Source organism: Mya arenaria, chromosome 5 (assembly GCF_026914265.1).
Source record: "Mya arenaria isolate MELC-2E11 chromosome 5, ASM2691426v1".
In the NCBI taxonomy this organism is placed as follows: Eukaryota; Metazoa; Mollusca; class Bivalvia; order Myida; family Myidae; genus Mya; species Mya arenaria.
The window spans coordinates 47147224-47163504 of record NC_069126.1 but is presented as its reverse complement, the minus strand read 5'-3'; the positions used below and the strand labels follow the sequence as shown (position 1 = coordinate 47163504).

Sequence of the window (16281 nt, the reverse complement as noted above, 5' to 3'; positions counted from 1 at the left end):
AATAATGTTAGTTTTTTATAACAATAAACAAAGTTTCATTGAAGCTGATTAATTTTTTCATAATTTTAACTGTTGTTTCCATGACATCATAAAAACAACACTTACCGGTACATTATAATGTTTGTTATAGTTTTTTTTGCAGGTTCACGTCAGACTAGTCCCCGGCACAGTATTATCGGCAAGAGCAGTCGTAAGCGCGCACTCTCCCACTCTCCTATCTCCGACTACCTCGACATCCAGAGCCTAACGCGCAGTTCCGAGGGCTCCTTACAACTCACGCCACTCCTCGGAGCTCATTCAGCTTCCCGTAGTTCTAGCGCGGCTTCCGGGTCATACGGACATCTCTCAGCAGGTTGGTCTCGATAGGGACTTTATGACAGTCCTCATTCTACTTTCAATAGATAGCTTGTCCGCTTTTGTTTTTAAGAACAAAAATTGAAGGTATTGTCATGCATTTTGTAATGGCATCAGTATCCTGCAGAATTTGACCTTGGCCATAATCGAAACATCCTTCAGGATATTCCAATTAAGCATAGTATACTAGTAACAAGTGACATTATGCATGTGCAGCAAGACCCATAATTTTAAGCAGCTTGATCTACTTAGTAAATTGTTTGAGCAGTGGCCTGCACTTGTGTTGTTTTTGTAAGGGGGGTGTTCTGTAGTTCAGATTTTTCATTGAAATGAGCCAAGTGTTTAATTTGTTCAGGTGCAGCCGCCTTGTTAATATTGCAGGTCTTTGGCAGATATTAAACAGTTGCATTTCTTGTCTGGTTGGCTGCATGAAGTGCAAGTGTCCTGTTACCATTCATTCAAGAATTCAGACTACCCCTACTGTAGACAGCATTCAGTTGCTTAAAATATTTGTCTGTGCACAGACGTGGTAAATCGTATAATTTTGCAACTTTGATAAGTGAGTTTTGCGCTGTATGCATTTACATTAATTTTACCGCACATGGAAATATTTTGATTGTTACTTTAATAAAAAAAATATTGAAAATGTTTACATAATGTTTTTTTCCCTCAATTTTCCCATTCATTTGAGTTGGATTTAAATAAACAATCCTTTGGCAGGCCTGTCTGGCCTTACGCGAAGAGCACTGAATCAAATTTCTTTGCACTAAAATTATATACTTTATGTAAAATACAAAACCTTAGAAGTCTACATTGAAGATACGTCTCCCATATTGATGTCACCGGCGACGATGGAGAACACATAAAATGAATTTTTCTTGTTCTATTGAGGCTTAAATATTTTATTTTAATCACTCAAAATGCGTTGAAAGAGTTTTCAAATTTGAATTGATGTTTTAAAAGCCATTAAAGCAGTTTTCATTGAATATTGTTAAGGGGAAGTGATGTATTATCAGCTATTCTAATATTAAGGGCAGAGCTCTTCTGAGTTCGATAAAGTAAGGGTTATTATAATATTGCCTACTTGTGGCATCGTTGACACATGCTCACAGATAATGGAAGCATTTAAAATTAGTCTCAAAAACATACTCAATTTTATAACATTGATTTTCTTTCTGTGTTTATTTAGACTCAAAAAAGAACTTCACTAAGTTTTGGTCAATTGAGTGTAAAATAATGCTGAAATATTTCAAAAATGTTTGTATTTCTGCATTACTTATTCAAGTTCAGTATTTCGAGTTCATTAGTTGGGTTGTCAGTCATATAGAATGTATTCAACAAGTTTTGTAAAATTGATAAAAATGTGCCTTTGCGAATTACTACATTAGTTATATATAAATATTTAACAAAGAGTTATTTCATGATGGCCACGTAATTTATGAAATAAACTCTTATTTATAACTCAATCAGTTTTGATTGTTATATTACATGTGACCACAGAATGAATACCCATCATGTGATAACAAAAATCTGTATAGGTTTGCAACCCTGTAGGTTATATATATATATATTAATTACGCCGAACAAATATAAACGAAGCAATCAATCGAAATATAGCGATTCCCTGTTTCATATTTACTTTTTCTGACACTATTAAAAGTATCATATTTGATTAACAAATATATGTGCTTCAAACCGCAGTGTTACAAGTATCATTATGTTTTTGAGTAGTCACAAGTATTGAACATTTACTTTTATGACATTCTTAGGCCCACATGCGTGTGTGTTCGTGAGGTTGGTATGAAAGAAAAAAAGTACACTGTAATATTTATTGAAAGATCCCCCACCCCCTTCAACCAAATTTCATTTCAACATGATTAAAATATTTCAACTATAATTTGAATGTTTTCAATGTCATACTGCAGACATTTTGATTGTGTTAGAATACTTTTTATAACTGGTACATAAGTACTATAGGAAGGTTATAATTATTCAGGTTTCATAAGGTAAATAATTGTCACCTGCATAGTATCACAGCATTCTATTACATAAATATATTTATGTACAGAGATTTGAGTTTAATGTACTGGTACGTATATAAATCACAGTTTATTGGCAATAATCTTAAAAAAATAGTGTTAAAGTGCCAAGAACATGTGAATAACTTGCCTCTGCAATTGTAACTTCGCATGTCTGTGAAAGAAAAAAGTCAGGTATCAAGGTATTGTTATATCACCTCTGTCATCGTTGTTCAGTTACTTTATCATATCTCGGGTCATGCAGCTTGCACAGCTCTTATTTTGTAAATATGATTGGATCCAGATTGTTTACTTTTACTGAGTTAGGGTTTGCTTACAGAAATCTGCACAAATGTCTTTAAAAGTATTGCATATGAAATTGTGCTGCAAAATTGGACCACAAGCAGTATCGATAATCAAATCAATTCAGAAGAAGTATTTTGATTTACTATCAGGGAATAATCTGAACAGTAAATTTCTTCTGTTATGCCCAAATTAATTAAATGAGGTAGAAACAAGAAAACAGAGTACCATCAGCGCCCATCAGCATTATTGTGTTTGTATGTATAACAATGATATGACTCCTCTGTGTTTGGTTTCAGACAGTTGTTTATCAAATGAATGTTTTACATTGATTTTAGTATATAATTTCAATATTTCCTCGATCTTACTTGAAATATGTTTATAGAAAGGTTTACTTATACAAAACATTCTATTCTATATTAAGTAGAAGTACTCCACTTGTGTGTTTAAGCTAAAAGGTGACACACATGTGACCCTACAACAGTATGCTGTCATTATGAGCTAATCACACAGCATACATACATAGTGTCAGTCGCGACATTCTAGACCAGCCACATGGAGTGTCGCCAACCTGACGTTGTCAGCAGCTACTGTTTGATTCTACTTAATAATCGTAACATCACTTTCATGATTGTAGAAATGTTGAAAATAAGTAAACAACTGAACTGATGGAAAAAAAAACCAGTCTGATACATTTGTTGTTCACAGCACAGAAATTACAACAGAAATAACAAATCTACAACTAATGAAATTGAATTCAATTACATTCAAAAGCATTTATTTTATTGGCAACATGAACAATGGAAACAATAAAATATTATGACATGTAAAAGGTGAACATTTCAGTATATTTACTATATTCATATATTTAATAAACCAATCATTCTATTTCCAGCTTCCCTTGGAGCCATGAGCCCAGCCAACCACCCACAGATGCCAACCAACCCCTACCTCAGGCCAGGGCCAGGGGGTAACCTTCCCACCCCGCCTTTCTTCCACCCAGGGATGCCTGCGTTCCTTGGGCGTGTCTCAGCACCCCCGGGCTCACACCTGATGATGCCTCCCTCTTCCCAGGGTCACTCGGGACCCGGGTCAGCCGGCATAATGACGCCCCAGGGTATACCACAGAAAACTGAAACACAGGTAAAAAATGCATAATAATTATATTCGTTGTTTTTAGTATTAAAGGGACTGTGTCACAGATTGGCACCCAAAATTTTTTTTTCCTGTATCGAATCTCAGGAAAATTAGCTAATAGAATGTGTTACGCTTTGATATCATAATTGTAAAAAAAGTACCAAAATGTAAAAGAAAAATTGTGTTGGAGACCGGGTTTGAACCTGCGTCGCCCAAATTGTAGTTCAGCGTCTTATTCTAATCGGGTGACATAATTAAGCTATACACCTACCTCGGTAATATCACGTGATAACACCGACTAGCCAATCAACCATAAGGAATGAATTCTACCTGGTAGACATACCCAGTAATCTTTTTTAATGGAAAAATATGAAATAACTGCTAAACTTAAATAAATTGTAAACTATGTGGTACTTCAGTTAGTAAGTTTCAATGCATTGTACACATCGATGCTAAGTTTATGTCAGTTTTCGACAATTTTAATTTTTTTATCGCTATTTTATCATACGTGAGACAGCCCCTTTAAAATGATAACTGTACAATATGTCTTGTTCATATTTACATATATAAATAAAAAGTAATGTGTATTATATTTCATAGTGGATGATGAATATCACTTTTTCTGTTTAGTTTGAATCAGCTGTAAATTAAGTAAAAAGTTTTCAAAGAGTGAGTTCCTTTTCAAAACTTGTCTGAAATATTTTGATGGGAATTTTTTTTAACTAGTTTCTGACCCGTAGATGGTTTCTCTATTTTTGCAGTCTCAGATCAGCACAACCACAAAAGACGCCAGTAGCGGGGTTGTCAGCAGTACGGTGGAGCCAGGTTACCATGAGATGAAGGGTCGTACGAAGATTAAGGCAGAAAAGGAACCATACCATCCACATACACTTCCCAGAGGTAGGGGGCAAATATGGTTGTATGCATTTGAGCAAATACAATCATGTTCACTAATTAGTCAGTTTGTCTGTGTTCTGAGAAATGAAGTCTGGTTATTGTTTACATTAACTTTGGCTATAGCTCAAAAATGATATTCAAAAATGAAACTTGTCACACATGTTTTCCAAGACAATGCGCACAATGTACAGCAGTGCACTGAACAGTAATAACTTCTGCCCCTTGTTCCATTCATTAAAAACATGGATGTGAAAAAAGCCTGGGTGTTTGTTCTGAGAAAAACACTGAGTTGCATGGTATGTGTTGTCATAGTAACCGTGTCATCAATGTTGTGTACAAACTTTCATCTTTTGACAGAAAACATCATCTTTCAAGATACTTGCATGAGAACCTATTACATGATTTATACAATCACATTTCACATACCAATACTGTATAGCAAAGCCTGTAACTCTTGCTCAATTTATTGTTGAGTTATCTGGCCTGGGGGAGTGTTTGCACTTTGCATGGTGCTCTTGTACCTGTTCAATGACAGTGTTTAAAGGAACATGTTTTCTTTCAATTGAGTCGCACTTAAACTTAATCAGAATTTGTTGCCAACTTTTTATTTCAAGCAGCCATAAATGCTGGCTGAAATGAAGATTTGTAAAAAGAAACTCATTTATAAATCTAACATTAGCCTTGCCTGATGAACTAACTGATAAATCCCCTTAGCTTACCTGATCTTTTCAAACAATCAGGAGGGTTCACATCTATCTAACAAAACCTGTTTTCGCCATCCAAGCATAGAGGGTAGGGTTAATGAATCCCATTAAAAACCCATCCCTTTCACATTAGACCGGGTGTCTTGAGGTTTGGAAGCAGTGTTTGCCAAGGAAAAACTTGGGAAGTTAATGTAATCTAAACCATTATACACATTATCACAGGTTGAGATCATAGTTTTTGGCTGTTCAGAATGTATGTGCTACAAAAAAATGGTGTTTTTAGCACATCAACTATACATTATAAACATATTACTTATATTTTCTACCTTTCTGCTCTCTGCATTTAGCTCATCTGAATATTTGGCTGGGGAAATATCTGGCAATATATTGTCATCAGATCATGGTTGTTGTCATAGTCATCATTGCATAACTAGCTTGTCTGTTTTTCTAAGAAGAAATGTTATGGTATATTGTCATAGCCTCGGTCTTCTTGCCATCAGGTATATTGTCATAGCCTCGGTCTTCTTGCCATCAGGTATATTGTCATAGCCTCGGTCTTCTTGCCATCAGGTATATTGTCATAGCCTCGGTCTTCTTGCCATCAGGTATATTGTCATAGCCTCGGTCTTCTTGCCATCAGGTATATTGTCATAGCCTCGGTCTTCTTGCCATCAGCATCATCGATGATTCGGCATCATTTGCATCACCTTGCAAAACATTTAACCTTGTCATAACATTGAAATGAAATGAAACTTTGTTCACATGTTGCCAGAATCATTACAGGCATCTTAATCTAAAACTCTAGCTTTAATAAGAATGACAAGCATTGTGTTTTGTCTTCCCTGGACTCCAGTATGACTCACATCATGATCAGATGTTAATAATGTCTCCATAACCAAACTCAACAATATAGTATAACAAAATGCAATATTCATGGCTAATAGCTTTCATTGTATCCTTATAAGTTCTTAGTTAATTCAAGCAATAAACTAACATCAACACCATAAGCGGAGGCAGCAGAAACAACATTAACATTAGCTTTAACCATAGAAACAATGAAACATAAAACAAACATCATTTTCAACAACATAAACATTCAATATGGAATAAAAAGGATTACATAGTTAGGTATATAATAAAAGGTATATCACCATTAACCACACACTAGAAGCAATGAAACATAAAACACCCTTTAAAACAACACCATACTTATAAAACAAACTGGCATTTAAAACAACAATAACATTAAACCGTACACATAGAAACAATGAACATAAAACAGACGCCATTTACAATGCTTACATATTTTGCAGTTTTAAAGCTCTGATTTCTACTAAACCCTTTTTGTAATGGCTATAAATCAGAGGTTTTTAATTCACAGGGAACAGATGCAAAATACATTAGTTTTGTGAACGAGCTGCTCCTTGAGAGAGAGTATATAGGTACTTACAATCTAAACATAAGTCTTGAATTCCGGGGAAAACTTGGGCTCTTGAAATGTGAACTTCTTTTATCAAAGAAATAAAACAACATATTCGTTTTCTCAAAGGAAATTCTGTTGAAATATTGAATAAATCTTAGAAACTTTTTGTCAGGCAGCCTGTCCAATTCCAGTGACATGTGTGAAGCAACTATTTGCCACATGTTGCTGTAAATATGACTAAAGTTAGAAGGAGGAAGTCATTTATCAATAAAAGTGTGGTATATCCACGTGAATGCATTTGATGGTGATGTGCAGAATTCAGTAAATGATCAATTTTAGAAAAAAAATCAAAATAGCGAAGATAGCTTTCGTCATCTAGCAGGCAAAATATTTTGCAGAAAATAAAATTTCACTTTTACCTCGGCAGAAATTCTATTAGCTGGCAATGCATGTACAAGTGTTTGCCTCTAACAGTTGATGCTCTTGAAATTGTATTTTTGTGTTAATGTGAATAAATTTAGAGTCTGAATGAAAGATTTAAGGGCATGTTTTTACTACGCCTTATAAAGATACTTCAGCCTAACATTTATAAGATTAGAGATCTAGAAAACCTTCGAGCGTGAAGGTATTTTATATGTTAACCTTTCAACTTGTATATCATGACTGAGACCTTGTAATGGGTCATTTGGAATTCATAAAAGTGACAAACTTGTTTCACTGTTAAGGATGACTTCAGAGTCAACCTGTAGGTTGTATGGTGTATGATCATTGTTACTTCTAATGATACTGACTGGTACATGAACGGACAGAGGACTCAATGTTACACACTCCTAACTCCTTCTATTTGATTATGGAGTTATGGCAGTATTACGCCTAGTCCGAGTGATTGTGATGTATTTTGATAGTCATGGTTTATAGTGTGTAGGTATGAACACAACTATAAAACAGAGTATCAGATTGTCATAATTGCTCCTTTAATAGCAGGTGGTCAGACATTGCGGCCTAACTGACTTGCACAATGGCCGAAGGGACAGTTTTGTGCCCCATTTAGTAACTAGCCATTCCATAATGATGACTAACTATTTAGCACCATTCAAAAAACCTTACTTGATCATAGATATTTAGATTGACTGTTGTTGCTGTTTAACAGCTAGTGAAAGTAGGAACGTAGATGTAATTGTGAATGATAAGGACAAGCACATTGTAAGTTGCAATAAGCTTAGTTCCGCAGTTCAGGGAAGGCCCTTAAATTTATGAAACAAAAGTTTGCTAAAACTTCTCATCAACATTCGCATGCATCACCTTATGTATTGTTTAACAATGTAAGATCAGTGATTGTTACAGCATGCATGGAACTTCTGATCAGTGATTATAATACTTTGTCAGGAAGATCAGTGATCATAATAGCTTGCCTGGAAGATCAGTGATCATAATAGCTTGTCTGGAAGATCAGTGATCATAATAGCTTGTCTGGAAGTCCAGAAGATCAGTGATCATAATAGCTTGCCTGGAAGATCAGTGATCATATTAGCTTGTCTGGAAGATCAGTGATCATTATAGTCAGCTTATGAGAAAGAAGTGTATTTTTGTCATGGCCTTTTAATATTCATAATAACTTAGAAACTTATTAGGAGATTTATCTGAAATTTGGTACACATGTAAATTATGAAATTACACATGTATGGTAAGGCCTATCACTCTGGTTAAATGAGATCTTGAGTTATGCCCCTAGATTAAATGAAAAACACAAACAAAAATTTGTGCCCAGTTTTGATGCCCTTGTTTTATCTTTGAGATGATTTAGAAAACAGGAAAACTTACAGTTGCAAAACCACTCTATTGCTGGTGCATTATAGCCGCAGTAAAACTATCATGGGCACAAAACCACTCTTTTGCTGGTGCATTATAGCCGCAGTAAAACTATCATGGGCACAAAACCACTCTATTGCTGGTGCATTATAGCCGCAGTAAAACTATCATGGGCACAAAACCACTCTATTGCTGGTGCATTATAGCCGCAGTAAAACTATCAAGGGCACAAAACCACTCTATTGCTGGTGCATTATAGCCGCAGTAAAGCTATCATGGGCACAAAACCACTCTATTGCTGGTGCATTATAGCCGCAGTAAAACTATCATGGGCACAAAACCACTCTATTGCTGGTGCATTATAGCCGCAGTAAAACTATCATGGGCACAAAACCACTCTATTGCTGGTGCATTATAGCCGCAGTAAAACTATCATGGGCACAAAACCACTCTATTGCTGGTGCATTATAGCCGCAGTAAAACTATCATAGGCACAAAACCACTCTATTGCTGGTGCATTATAGCCGCAGTAAAACTATCATGGGCACAAAACCACTCTATTGCTGGTGCATTATAGCCGCAGTAAAGCTATCATGGGCACAAAACCACTCTATTGCTGGTGCATTATAGCCGCAGTAAAACTATCATGGGCACAAAACCACTCTATTGCTGGTGCATTATAGCCGCAGTAAAACTATCATGGGCACAAAACCACTCTATTGCTGGTGCATTATAGCCGCAGTAAAACTATCATGGGCACATTCAGAAATGAATCTTGCAAAACAACAGCAATTAATTATGTTTAATGGTTTGTTTTATTTTGTAAAATTAGCATAAAGAATCAAACCTGTCAGAAGTGATTGTAATCATGGATTTAAGCAGACGTTAAAAAAACATGATTTTGTTATTTTTTATGCACTTGATGTGCAGTTTAAAGATCGAACACCTACAGGCAGTTTAATAAATAATGACTTTCCTCCACTAGTTTAAATTGAAATTTTACTCCCACTTGCATAAATATTATGCAGGTGGTCACAAACTATATTTTTTCCGAACTGTCATCTCGGACCACATTCATAAAGCATCTTGGTGAATATTTTCATCTTCGTAAAAATTTCATAATTTTTCAATACTTTAAATACCCTCTTCTTTTCATCACATGGATTCCTATGCATATATTATTTATTAAATATTCTTTATTTTCATATTTTTATTACACAAAGTTGTTAGTTTTCTTTAAAATCGTCTTACAAAAAAGACAGTTTTTCACTTTGTTGAAAAGTGTCACTAACTGCATTTTATGAATACAGCCCCAGATCTTTAAATGATATGCATTTAGTTACAATAATAATACAATACATGCACACTGTCAGATCAGTTCTCTACTATTGTTTAGGCTGGCTAACCCAAAACTAACATGAAACATTTTGTAAACAAAATAAGTATAGAAAGAATTGTAGTTTAAAAATATCTTGTCTACGAATAGTTGAATATATTGTTTAAACTTGATGTGAAAGTGCATCATCTAACTGCCTTTGTTGGCAAGTTTTGAATATCATTCATAGAAGCATAGAAAACAGATTTATAAAACAAGATCACATAATGAGCAGTTGAATGTTTTTGTAAAAGGGCAGATTGTGTTTCCATGTCATCGGGCCATTAAGGGGAGTTTTGATTTATGTCTGATTAGCCGCGCGATAATGTCCCTGTGTTAGCTACAGTTTGTGCTTGCGACTCACTAACCTACCTACACTTTCTACTTTCTTTGTTGTTAGACTAGTCTCGTGTAAATTAGCGGCAAAAACTGTTGAACTTCTCAGCATTAGTCTTGATTTTTCGGCTTATACTTGTTTTTTTACAGCTATATTAAGCACGCAAAATATAAACCCAGAAAAGAATGTGTCTGGAGAGCAGTGAATGTTTTTATGACGTTTAATAATTTGTTTTATTACACAATGTGATGCAGGTGCCTATTATCGTTACTTTTTTTCTTGATAAAGGGGAGTGACTCTAGAATACTTGCCATGAAACTCTCATAAATTCTAGCTCCTTTACCATTTTACCTGACATATAAAATGTTGATAACAATCTGATATGCGATTTTATTATTTTTAAATCTGGACTTAATTTCTTTTAAAAACTTCGAGTGATATATAATACAAAATACTTCATATAGTATTTAAGGTTGCTTCACCACTAATTGTCAGCAGTATATCAACTACCATTGTATTTTTGAGAGAGAAAAATTTCACACTGTTTAAACAGTACCGGTATACTACCCCAGCAGTTAAAATAACTTTGAACAAATGCTTCACATCTTACTTTACAAAATAGTTTTATGTTGACTGGTTGTCTAGGGGCTCAGGGCCCAGGGTTTCATCTTCTTGGTCCCTTATGTCCCCCCGTAATCGACACCAGTACCTGGGTTTATCTAGTAATGGCTTCACTGTAGTGTGATTCATACCACAGATATTTGTCTTTTATTGACATATCTGACATTAAATGAAATACAGTTATTATCATAACAAATTTTGTCTTGATCATTGTCATGGCGGTTATATAACAAACAAAAAACAGTGAGGTTGGTCTAGTGGTTTAGGTGTATGCCTCACACCCAAGTGGTTTTGGGTTCAATCCCCACCAATAAAAGTTTCTCATGGCCTCTTAAAATGGTTTCTACACAGGAAAAGAAATTGAGTGTTTATTCTATAAACTCAATCAAGCTTTTTTTCTTTAAGTACAACCTAAACTTAAGTTGCGAACAATGCCCTACTCCAGGGATACTCTGTGGGAACCAACTGTGATTTATTTCACTATTTTTTTTCCATCTTTTCATTTCCTTATTTTCTCCATTTAAGGTCCGTACGAAGGAGATGAGAGCAATGATGGTGAGGACAAGCCAATGGGGGATGGTTCCCTGCTCGCAGGCCATATACCTCAAGAGGGGGAACCAGACTTTGTGGAAACCAACTGTCACTGGGAGGAATGCAGCAAGGAGTTTGATACACAGGATGAACTCGTCAAGGTAGGGCTACAAGTCTTCATCATCATTGAAGAAATTAATAATATGATGTGACTGTCAAGTTGTGTTGTTAACAATAATAAAATTTATCAAGCTAAAAACTCTGTATTTACACCAAATTGAATTTGTAAAGGCCAGGGATCTACATTTTGCTTGATTTAAAATAATCTTGTATGCCTTTGTGAAAGACAATTTCATTTAAAGTTCAGGACCCCTTTTCGTGGAGATATGTAAGTCGTAAACCTTACACTGCTTTTGGATGCTCAGTTACACCTGTAAAGTGTAGAGCAAATTCTTGCAATCTTTTTTGGAATGGGGCCCAGCAGCATATTAACACTTTTGACTTCTAGTTTAAGTCTTCTTTTAAAGAAGTATGATTAGCATACAATTTATCTAACTAATGTAATTTTTTCCCCAGCACATTAACCAAGACCATATCCAAGCCAACAAAAAGGCATTTGTGTGTCGATGGATGGAGTGTAGCCGGGAAGAAAAGCCGTTCAAGGCCCAGTACATGTTAGTGGTTCACATGAGGCGACACACAGGAGAGAAACCCCACAGATGCACGGTAGGTGTCCCTTTATGTCTGTATAGGGCTGGTTGTGTCAATAGGCTGAGTGATGTTGACCAGAATAGATGGTGAAGGATCATATCCATACATGTTGGTGCTGTACATGATATGGCACACACAAGTGTAAAGAAGTAGTGTGGTTGTGTCTTTTTCGTTTAAGGGTTTGTATTGTATATTTATTATAAAAAATAAATAATTTGCCTTTAAAGAAAGTGTGGAATAACGGTCACACTTAGATGTCACAATTCTTGTTTGAGGAGCATATGTAATTTACAGTGTTTGAATTTCAAAATAAATAAATAAAATAACTGCAGTATAAAAATTGACTAGTTTAAACTAATTTCTTTTAGCTCAATTGTGACAGAGGCTGTTAGCTTTTAAAATCAGGCAGAGAGGAAGACACCTTTACCACTTTCACCTGGTGGGGATCGAACCCATAACCTCTTCTTTGAGTGGCAGACACCTATACCCAGATTTCCTTGCTATATGTTTAACCACTTGTGTTGTTTTTCCCACAGTTTGAGGGCTGTTTGAAGGCCTACTCTCGACTGGAGAACCTTAAAACCCATCTCCGGTCGCACACGGGTGAGAAACCATACATGTGTGAGTTCCCTGGATGTACGAAGGCCTTCAGTAACGCTAGTGACAGGGCCAAACACCAGAACAGGACACACTCTAATGCTGTATGTACTTTACTGTTCATTTTCTTAAAAAAACTGCATGCAATCTTTAATACATATGTGTAGATAAGTCTTAATACCTGTAAGTCAATGGAAATGATAAAAGGTTTGATGAATTTTAAGTGAAAATGATAAGGACATAGAAATAGTTTCATTTGAAACAAATAAAATGGTTTTGAAAGATGTAATGTAACATCACAAATCTATATGAAGCCAGAGAATAATAATCATGAAGTCAATTTTTCTACTAAGGGCTGTTCCAGGAAAAAAGGCCTGGGGGGGCAAGAACGACAGTCCAAAAATGGGGCACCACCAACACAATTTTAACTGCTTTTACACCCCCCACCAACAGAATTAAAATAGGTAATAGACCCACCAGCACCACATTTAGATTAAACTCAACACCACCCTACAACACAATTGAAATTAGTATTTGTTCATGTCATTCAGTAAAACTCTCAAGTCTTCTTTTTTATTTTACGCCTCAGTTTTGCTCTCAACCCCACTTCAGGTATTAATTCCTTCAACAAAATGTGATCTTCCATCACAGAAAGCAATGCTTCGCCATCAATCAGATTTTCTGAAATGAGATAAATACATGAATTGATTAATGTTCTCTAGAAAATGGTTGGGCAATTGTGCCTTAATGTTGGATATGAGACTTCACAATATAACATTATTGTACATGTACTTGCCTATTTGGACAGACAACTTGGGATTTGTACTCGCTCGAATCAATTTTGACTTGCATGAATAATGCAATATAATTTGTAAAATACCGGAAGATGCATCTTGTGCAAAAATTTTGATCAGGTAAAATGTTTTAAAAGGATTTTTCTCATATTTTTCACTTGCCCTTTTGACAGACAAGAGAAACTTAAATTGACTATTACACCAGAAGTTTTACTTGTCTCGGGCTTCATGCAAGTGGGTAATTCCTTCAACAAAATGCTGTATGTACTAAGTGGTGGTTTATGTACAATGAAACTCTCTGGATTTTTGTATTTTTTATTAAAGGGCAAAATACCAATTTGTATTACTAGACTTCCGTATCAAGCATGAACCTTAGAACGCTGATATTCATTTTCATTATATTGGTTTCATCTCTGTCATACCTTAACACTAAGCTCTTATGCAGCAGGTTAATAATTATGCAATTCAACACAGTATAAATTTTCATTCTTGTCTTGGATATGCAACTTCTGTCAGATTTATTACTACTCATTACTAGCCGGAGCCAGATTTCAACTTAAACTTGAGCAGCAGCGTCTGCAAATTTTAAAGATTGTGATTGAATTCTATTGTGTGACAGTTGTTAGAAATCTTGACTAGGCAGCCAAGTCTATCCCTCTTCACAGAGACAACCTGGCATAAGGCAAAGTCCAGGCCTATGAAAGGTCATTAAACTTAAAATGAGATCAGAATTTTTCTTTGTGCGTCTTTCTAAAAGTAAATATTTGGTAAAGCACTTCTTTATCTATTTTGCAATAAGCATGGTAAGATTAGCATAAACATTGTGCTAATGCAGTTACATGTATATTCCAAAAGATAAAATCAACACGCCCAAGCCCAATTTAATTTTTGACTCTCTGGCTTAGAGTAGCTTTGTCTGGCAGTATAGAAAAAATAATACATGGTACCATATAGAAAATGAATCAAATGTTAATGCAGCGCTCATGCATACACGAAAAACTTCATATCAAGGTAGCACAAAATGGTATTTTTGGTCTAGTAAAACATATTTTTGGTCCGGTCAAATGCATTCAGGCAACTTTAACAGAAACTTCTAAAAAAACAGACACATCTCTCTCAAACAATTCCAGATTCATTAAAAATGCTTTCTAAGTTTAAAGAGTGTGGCTGTAGACAAACTTGTTAACAGAAAATGCAGTCATGACAGTGCAGTATAGTATAAATTATATACAGTAACTTAAGTCAGTAAGTGATTGATGTGCAAAGAGGGATCTAAGAAGTTAATTACGAGTGTGATGGTATGATTTACATGTGAGAACTCTGAATTGATTGCCAAGTTCATGCACCTAGGTCCAAGTTGAAAAAAATCTATACCAATACATTTGAGTTAATACATCTTTGAACAGAAAAAAGAACTAAAGATACTGAATGACAGAAAAAAAGCAGGTTAAAAAGCATTCCATCACCACTGAAAGACAGAAAAAAAACAGGTTTAAAAGCATTCCATCACCATTTCTAATCTAGGGTACAACACAGTTATTACCTGTCAGACTAATTTTCTTCTACATGTAAGTGTCAGAGCTGTAAAGAAGTAAACGGTAAATATTTCAGCACTATAGCAGCCGCCTTTTAAGCTATCAGAATAACCAACAAGTAGTAAATGTTGGATGGTTTTTGACACAAGTGACCTTTACCTTAGTTATGGGAGGTTTGGGATCTCGGTTATCAGAACTTAACTAATGCTGTCCTCTTAAATTAATATACAGTTAGTGAATTGGTTCCGACACTGAATCTATTCCGGTACACTTAATCACATTATTTATTGTACAAACGAAAATTGTTTAACTTGAAGATTTTTGGGTTATGATTTATTGAAAATAAAGTATTTATGTTGTTATGCATCATTTTTCACTTGTTTGTTTATATTTGTGATTAAGTGTCCCGGAATAGATTCAGTGCCGGTTCCGATTCACTAACTGTAATTTATCACAAAAGCTCGATAAATATACAAAGTAACGCGTCTTACCCATGTTAAAATGAAACTGATATGAAAAAATCATGTTTTTGAAGCGTAATTAGTGACTTTGTTTTTGCTGTCCCGTTTGTTTACATTTTCCCCGCCTATACGTATGCGGCCATCTTCCCTTTTGATGACGTAATGATTGTCTAAAAATAGCCATAATCATAACTTGGTCAACATTTGTACAGAAAATGCGGTGATATATATATTTGCCATTTACTTTTGCGGCAACGTGACATGATTGTATCTGTATACCTTCAAAGGTCGTGGTTAGCGAGCTTAGGTTACGCTCCATCAAAAACTGGCGCACGTCTGAAACACTCATAGCCTCCATGGTGTTACCGTAAGAATAGCCGCGTCGTGAGAATAGCATTCGGACTCGTTTATTTCGTACCAAAATGCCGTTTTCGATCGCGCAAAGTACGCATAAAATGTCATTTTAAAACAAATTTATACCTCATTTTTGGGCTCTTACGAAGAAAAGACCCACCAACAACACAATTAAAATATGAATTTGCCCCCCAAACAACGGAATTGGAATTTGAAATTTACCCACCTACAAGACAATTTCAACACTAGTTGCACCCCCCACCCACTGAATTTTAATTCGGTTTCGTTCCGACCCCCCCAGGCCTTTTTTCCTGGAACAG

The 16281-nt window shown here is 35.3% G+C and overlaps 1 protein-coding gene and 1 long non-coding RNA gene across 4 annotated transcripts in view; one reads left to right on the top strand and one right to left on the bottom strand.

Moving 5' to 3' along the window:
* The window catches only part of LOC128234179 (zinc finger protein GLI4-like), an 83294-nt gene that overhangs the window by 56794 nt on the left and 10219 nt on the right, over positions 1 to 16281 (top strand). For 2 of the 3 annotated variants that reach the window (XM_052948236.1, XM_052948238.1), the window contains 6 exons: positions 131 to 352; positions 3571 to 3818; positions 4574 to 4712; positions 11504 to 11670; positions 12086 to 12235; positions 12757 to 12921. In XM_052948236.1, the coding sequence (XP_052804196.1) occupies positions 131 to 352; positions 3571 to 3818; positions 4574 to 4712; positions 11504 to 11670; positions 12086 to 12235; positions 12757 to 12921 (1091 nt within the window). The remainder of the gene's footprint in view (positions 1 to 130; positions 353 to 3570; positions 3819 to 4573; positions 4713 to 11503; positions 11671 to 12085; positions 12236 to 12756; positions 12922 to 16281) is intronic. The other variant, XM_052948237.1, reaches the window with a different exon arrangement.
* Positions 13170 to 16008, bottom strand: LOC128234180 (uncharacterized). Its single transcript, XR_008260898.1, has 3 exons — positions 15887 to 16008; positions 15155 to 15192; positions 13170 to 13498 (listed from the first exon to the last, which is right to left on the bottom strand). It is a non-coding gene; the product is annotated as an uncharacterized LOC128234180 (long non-coding RNA).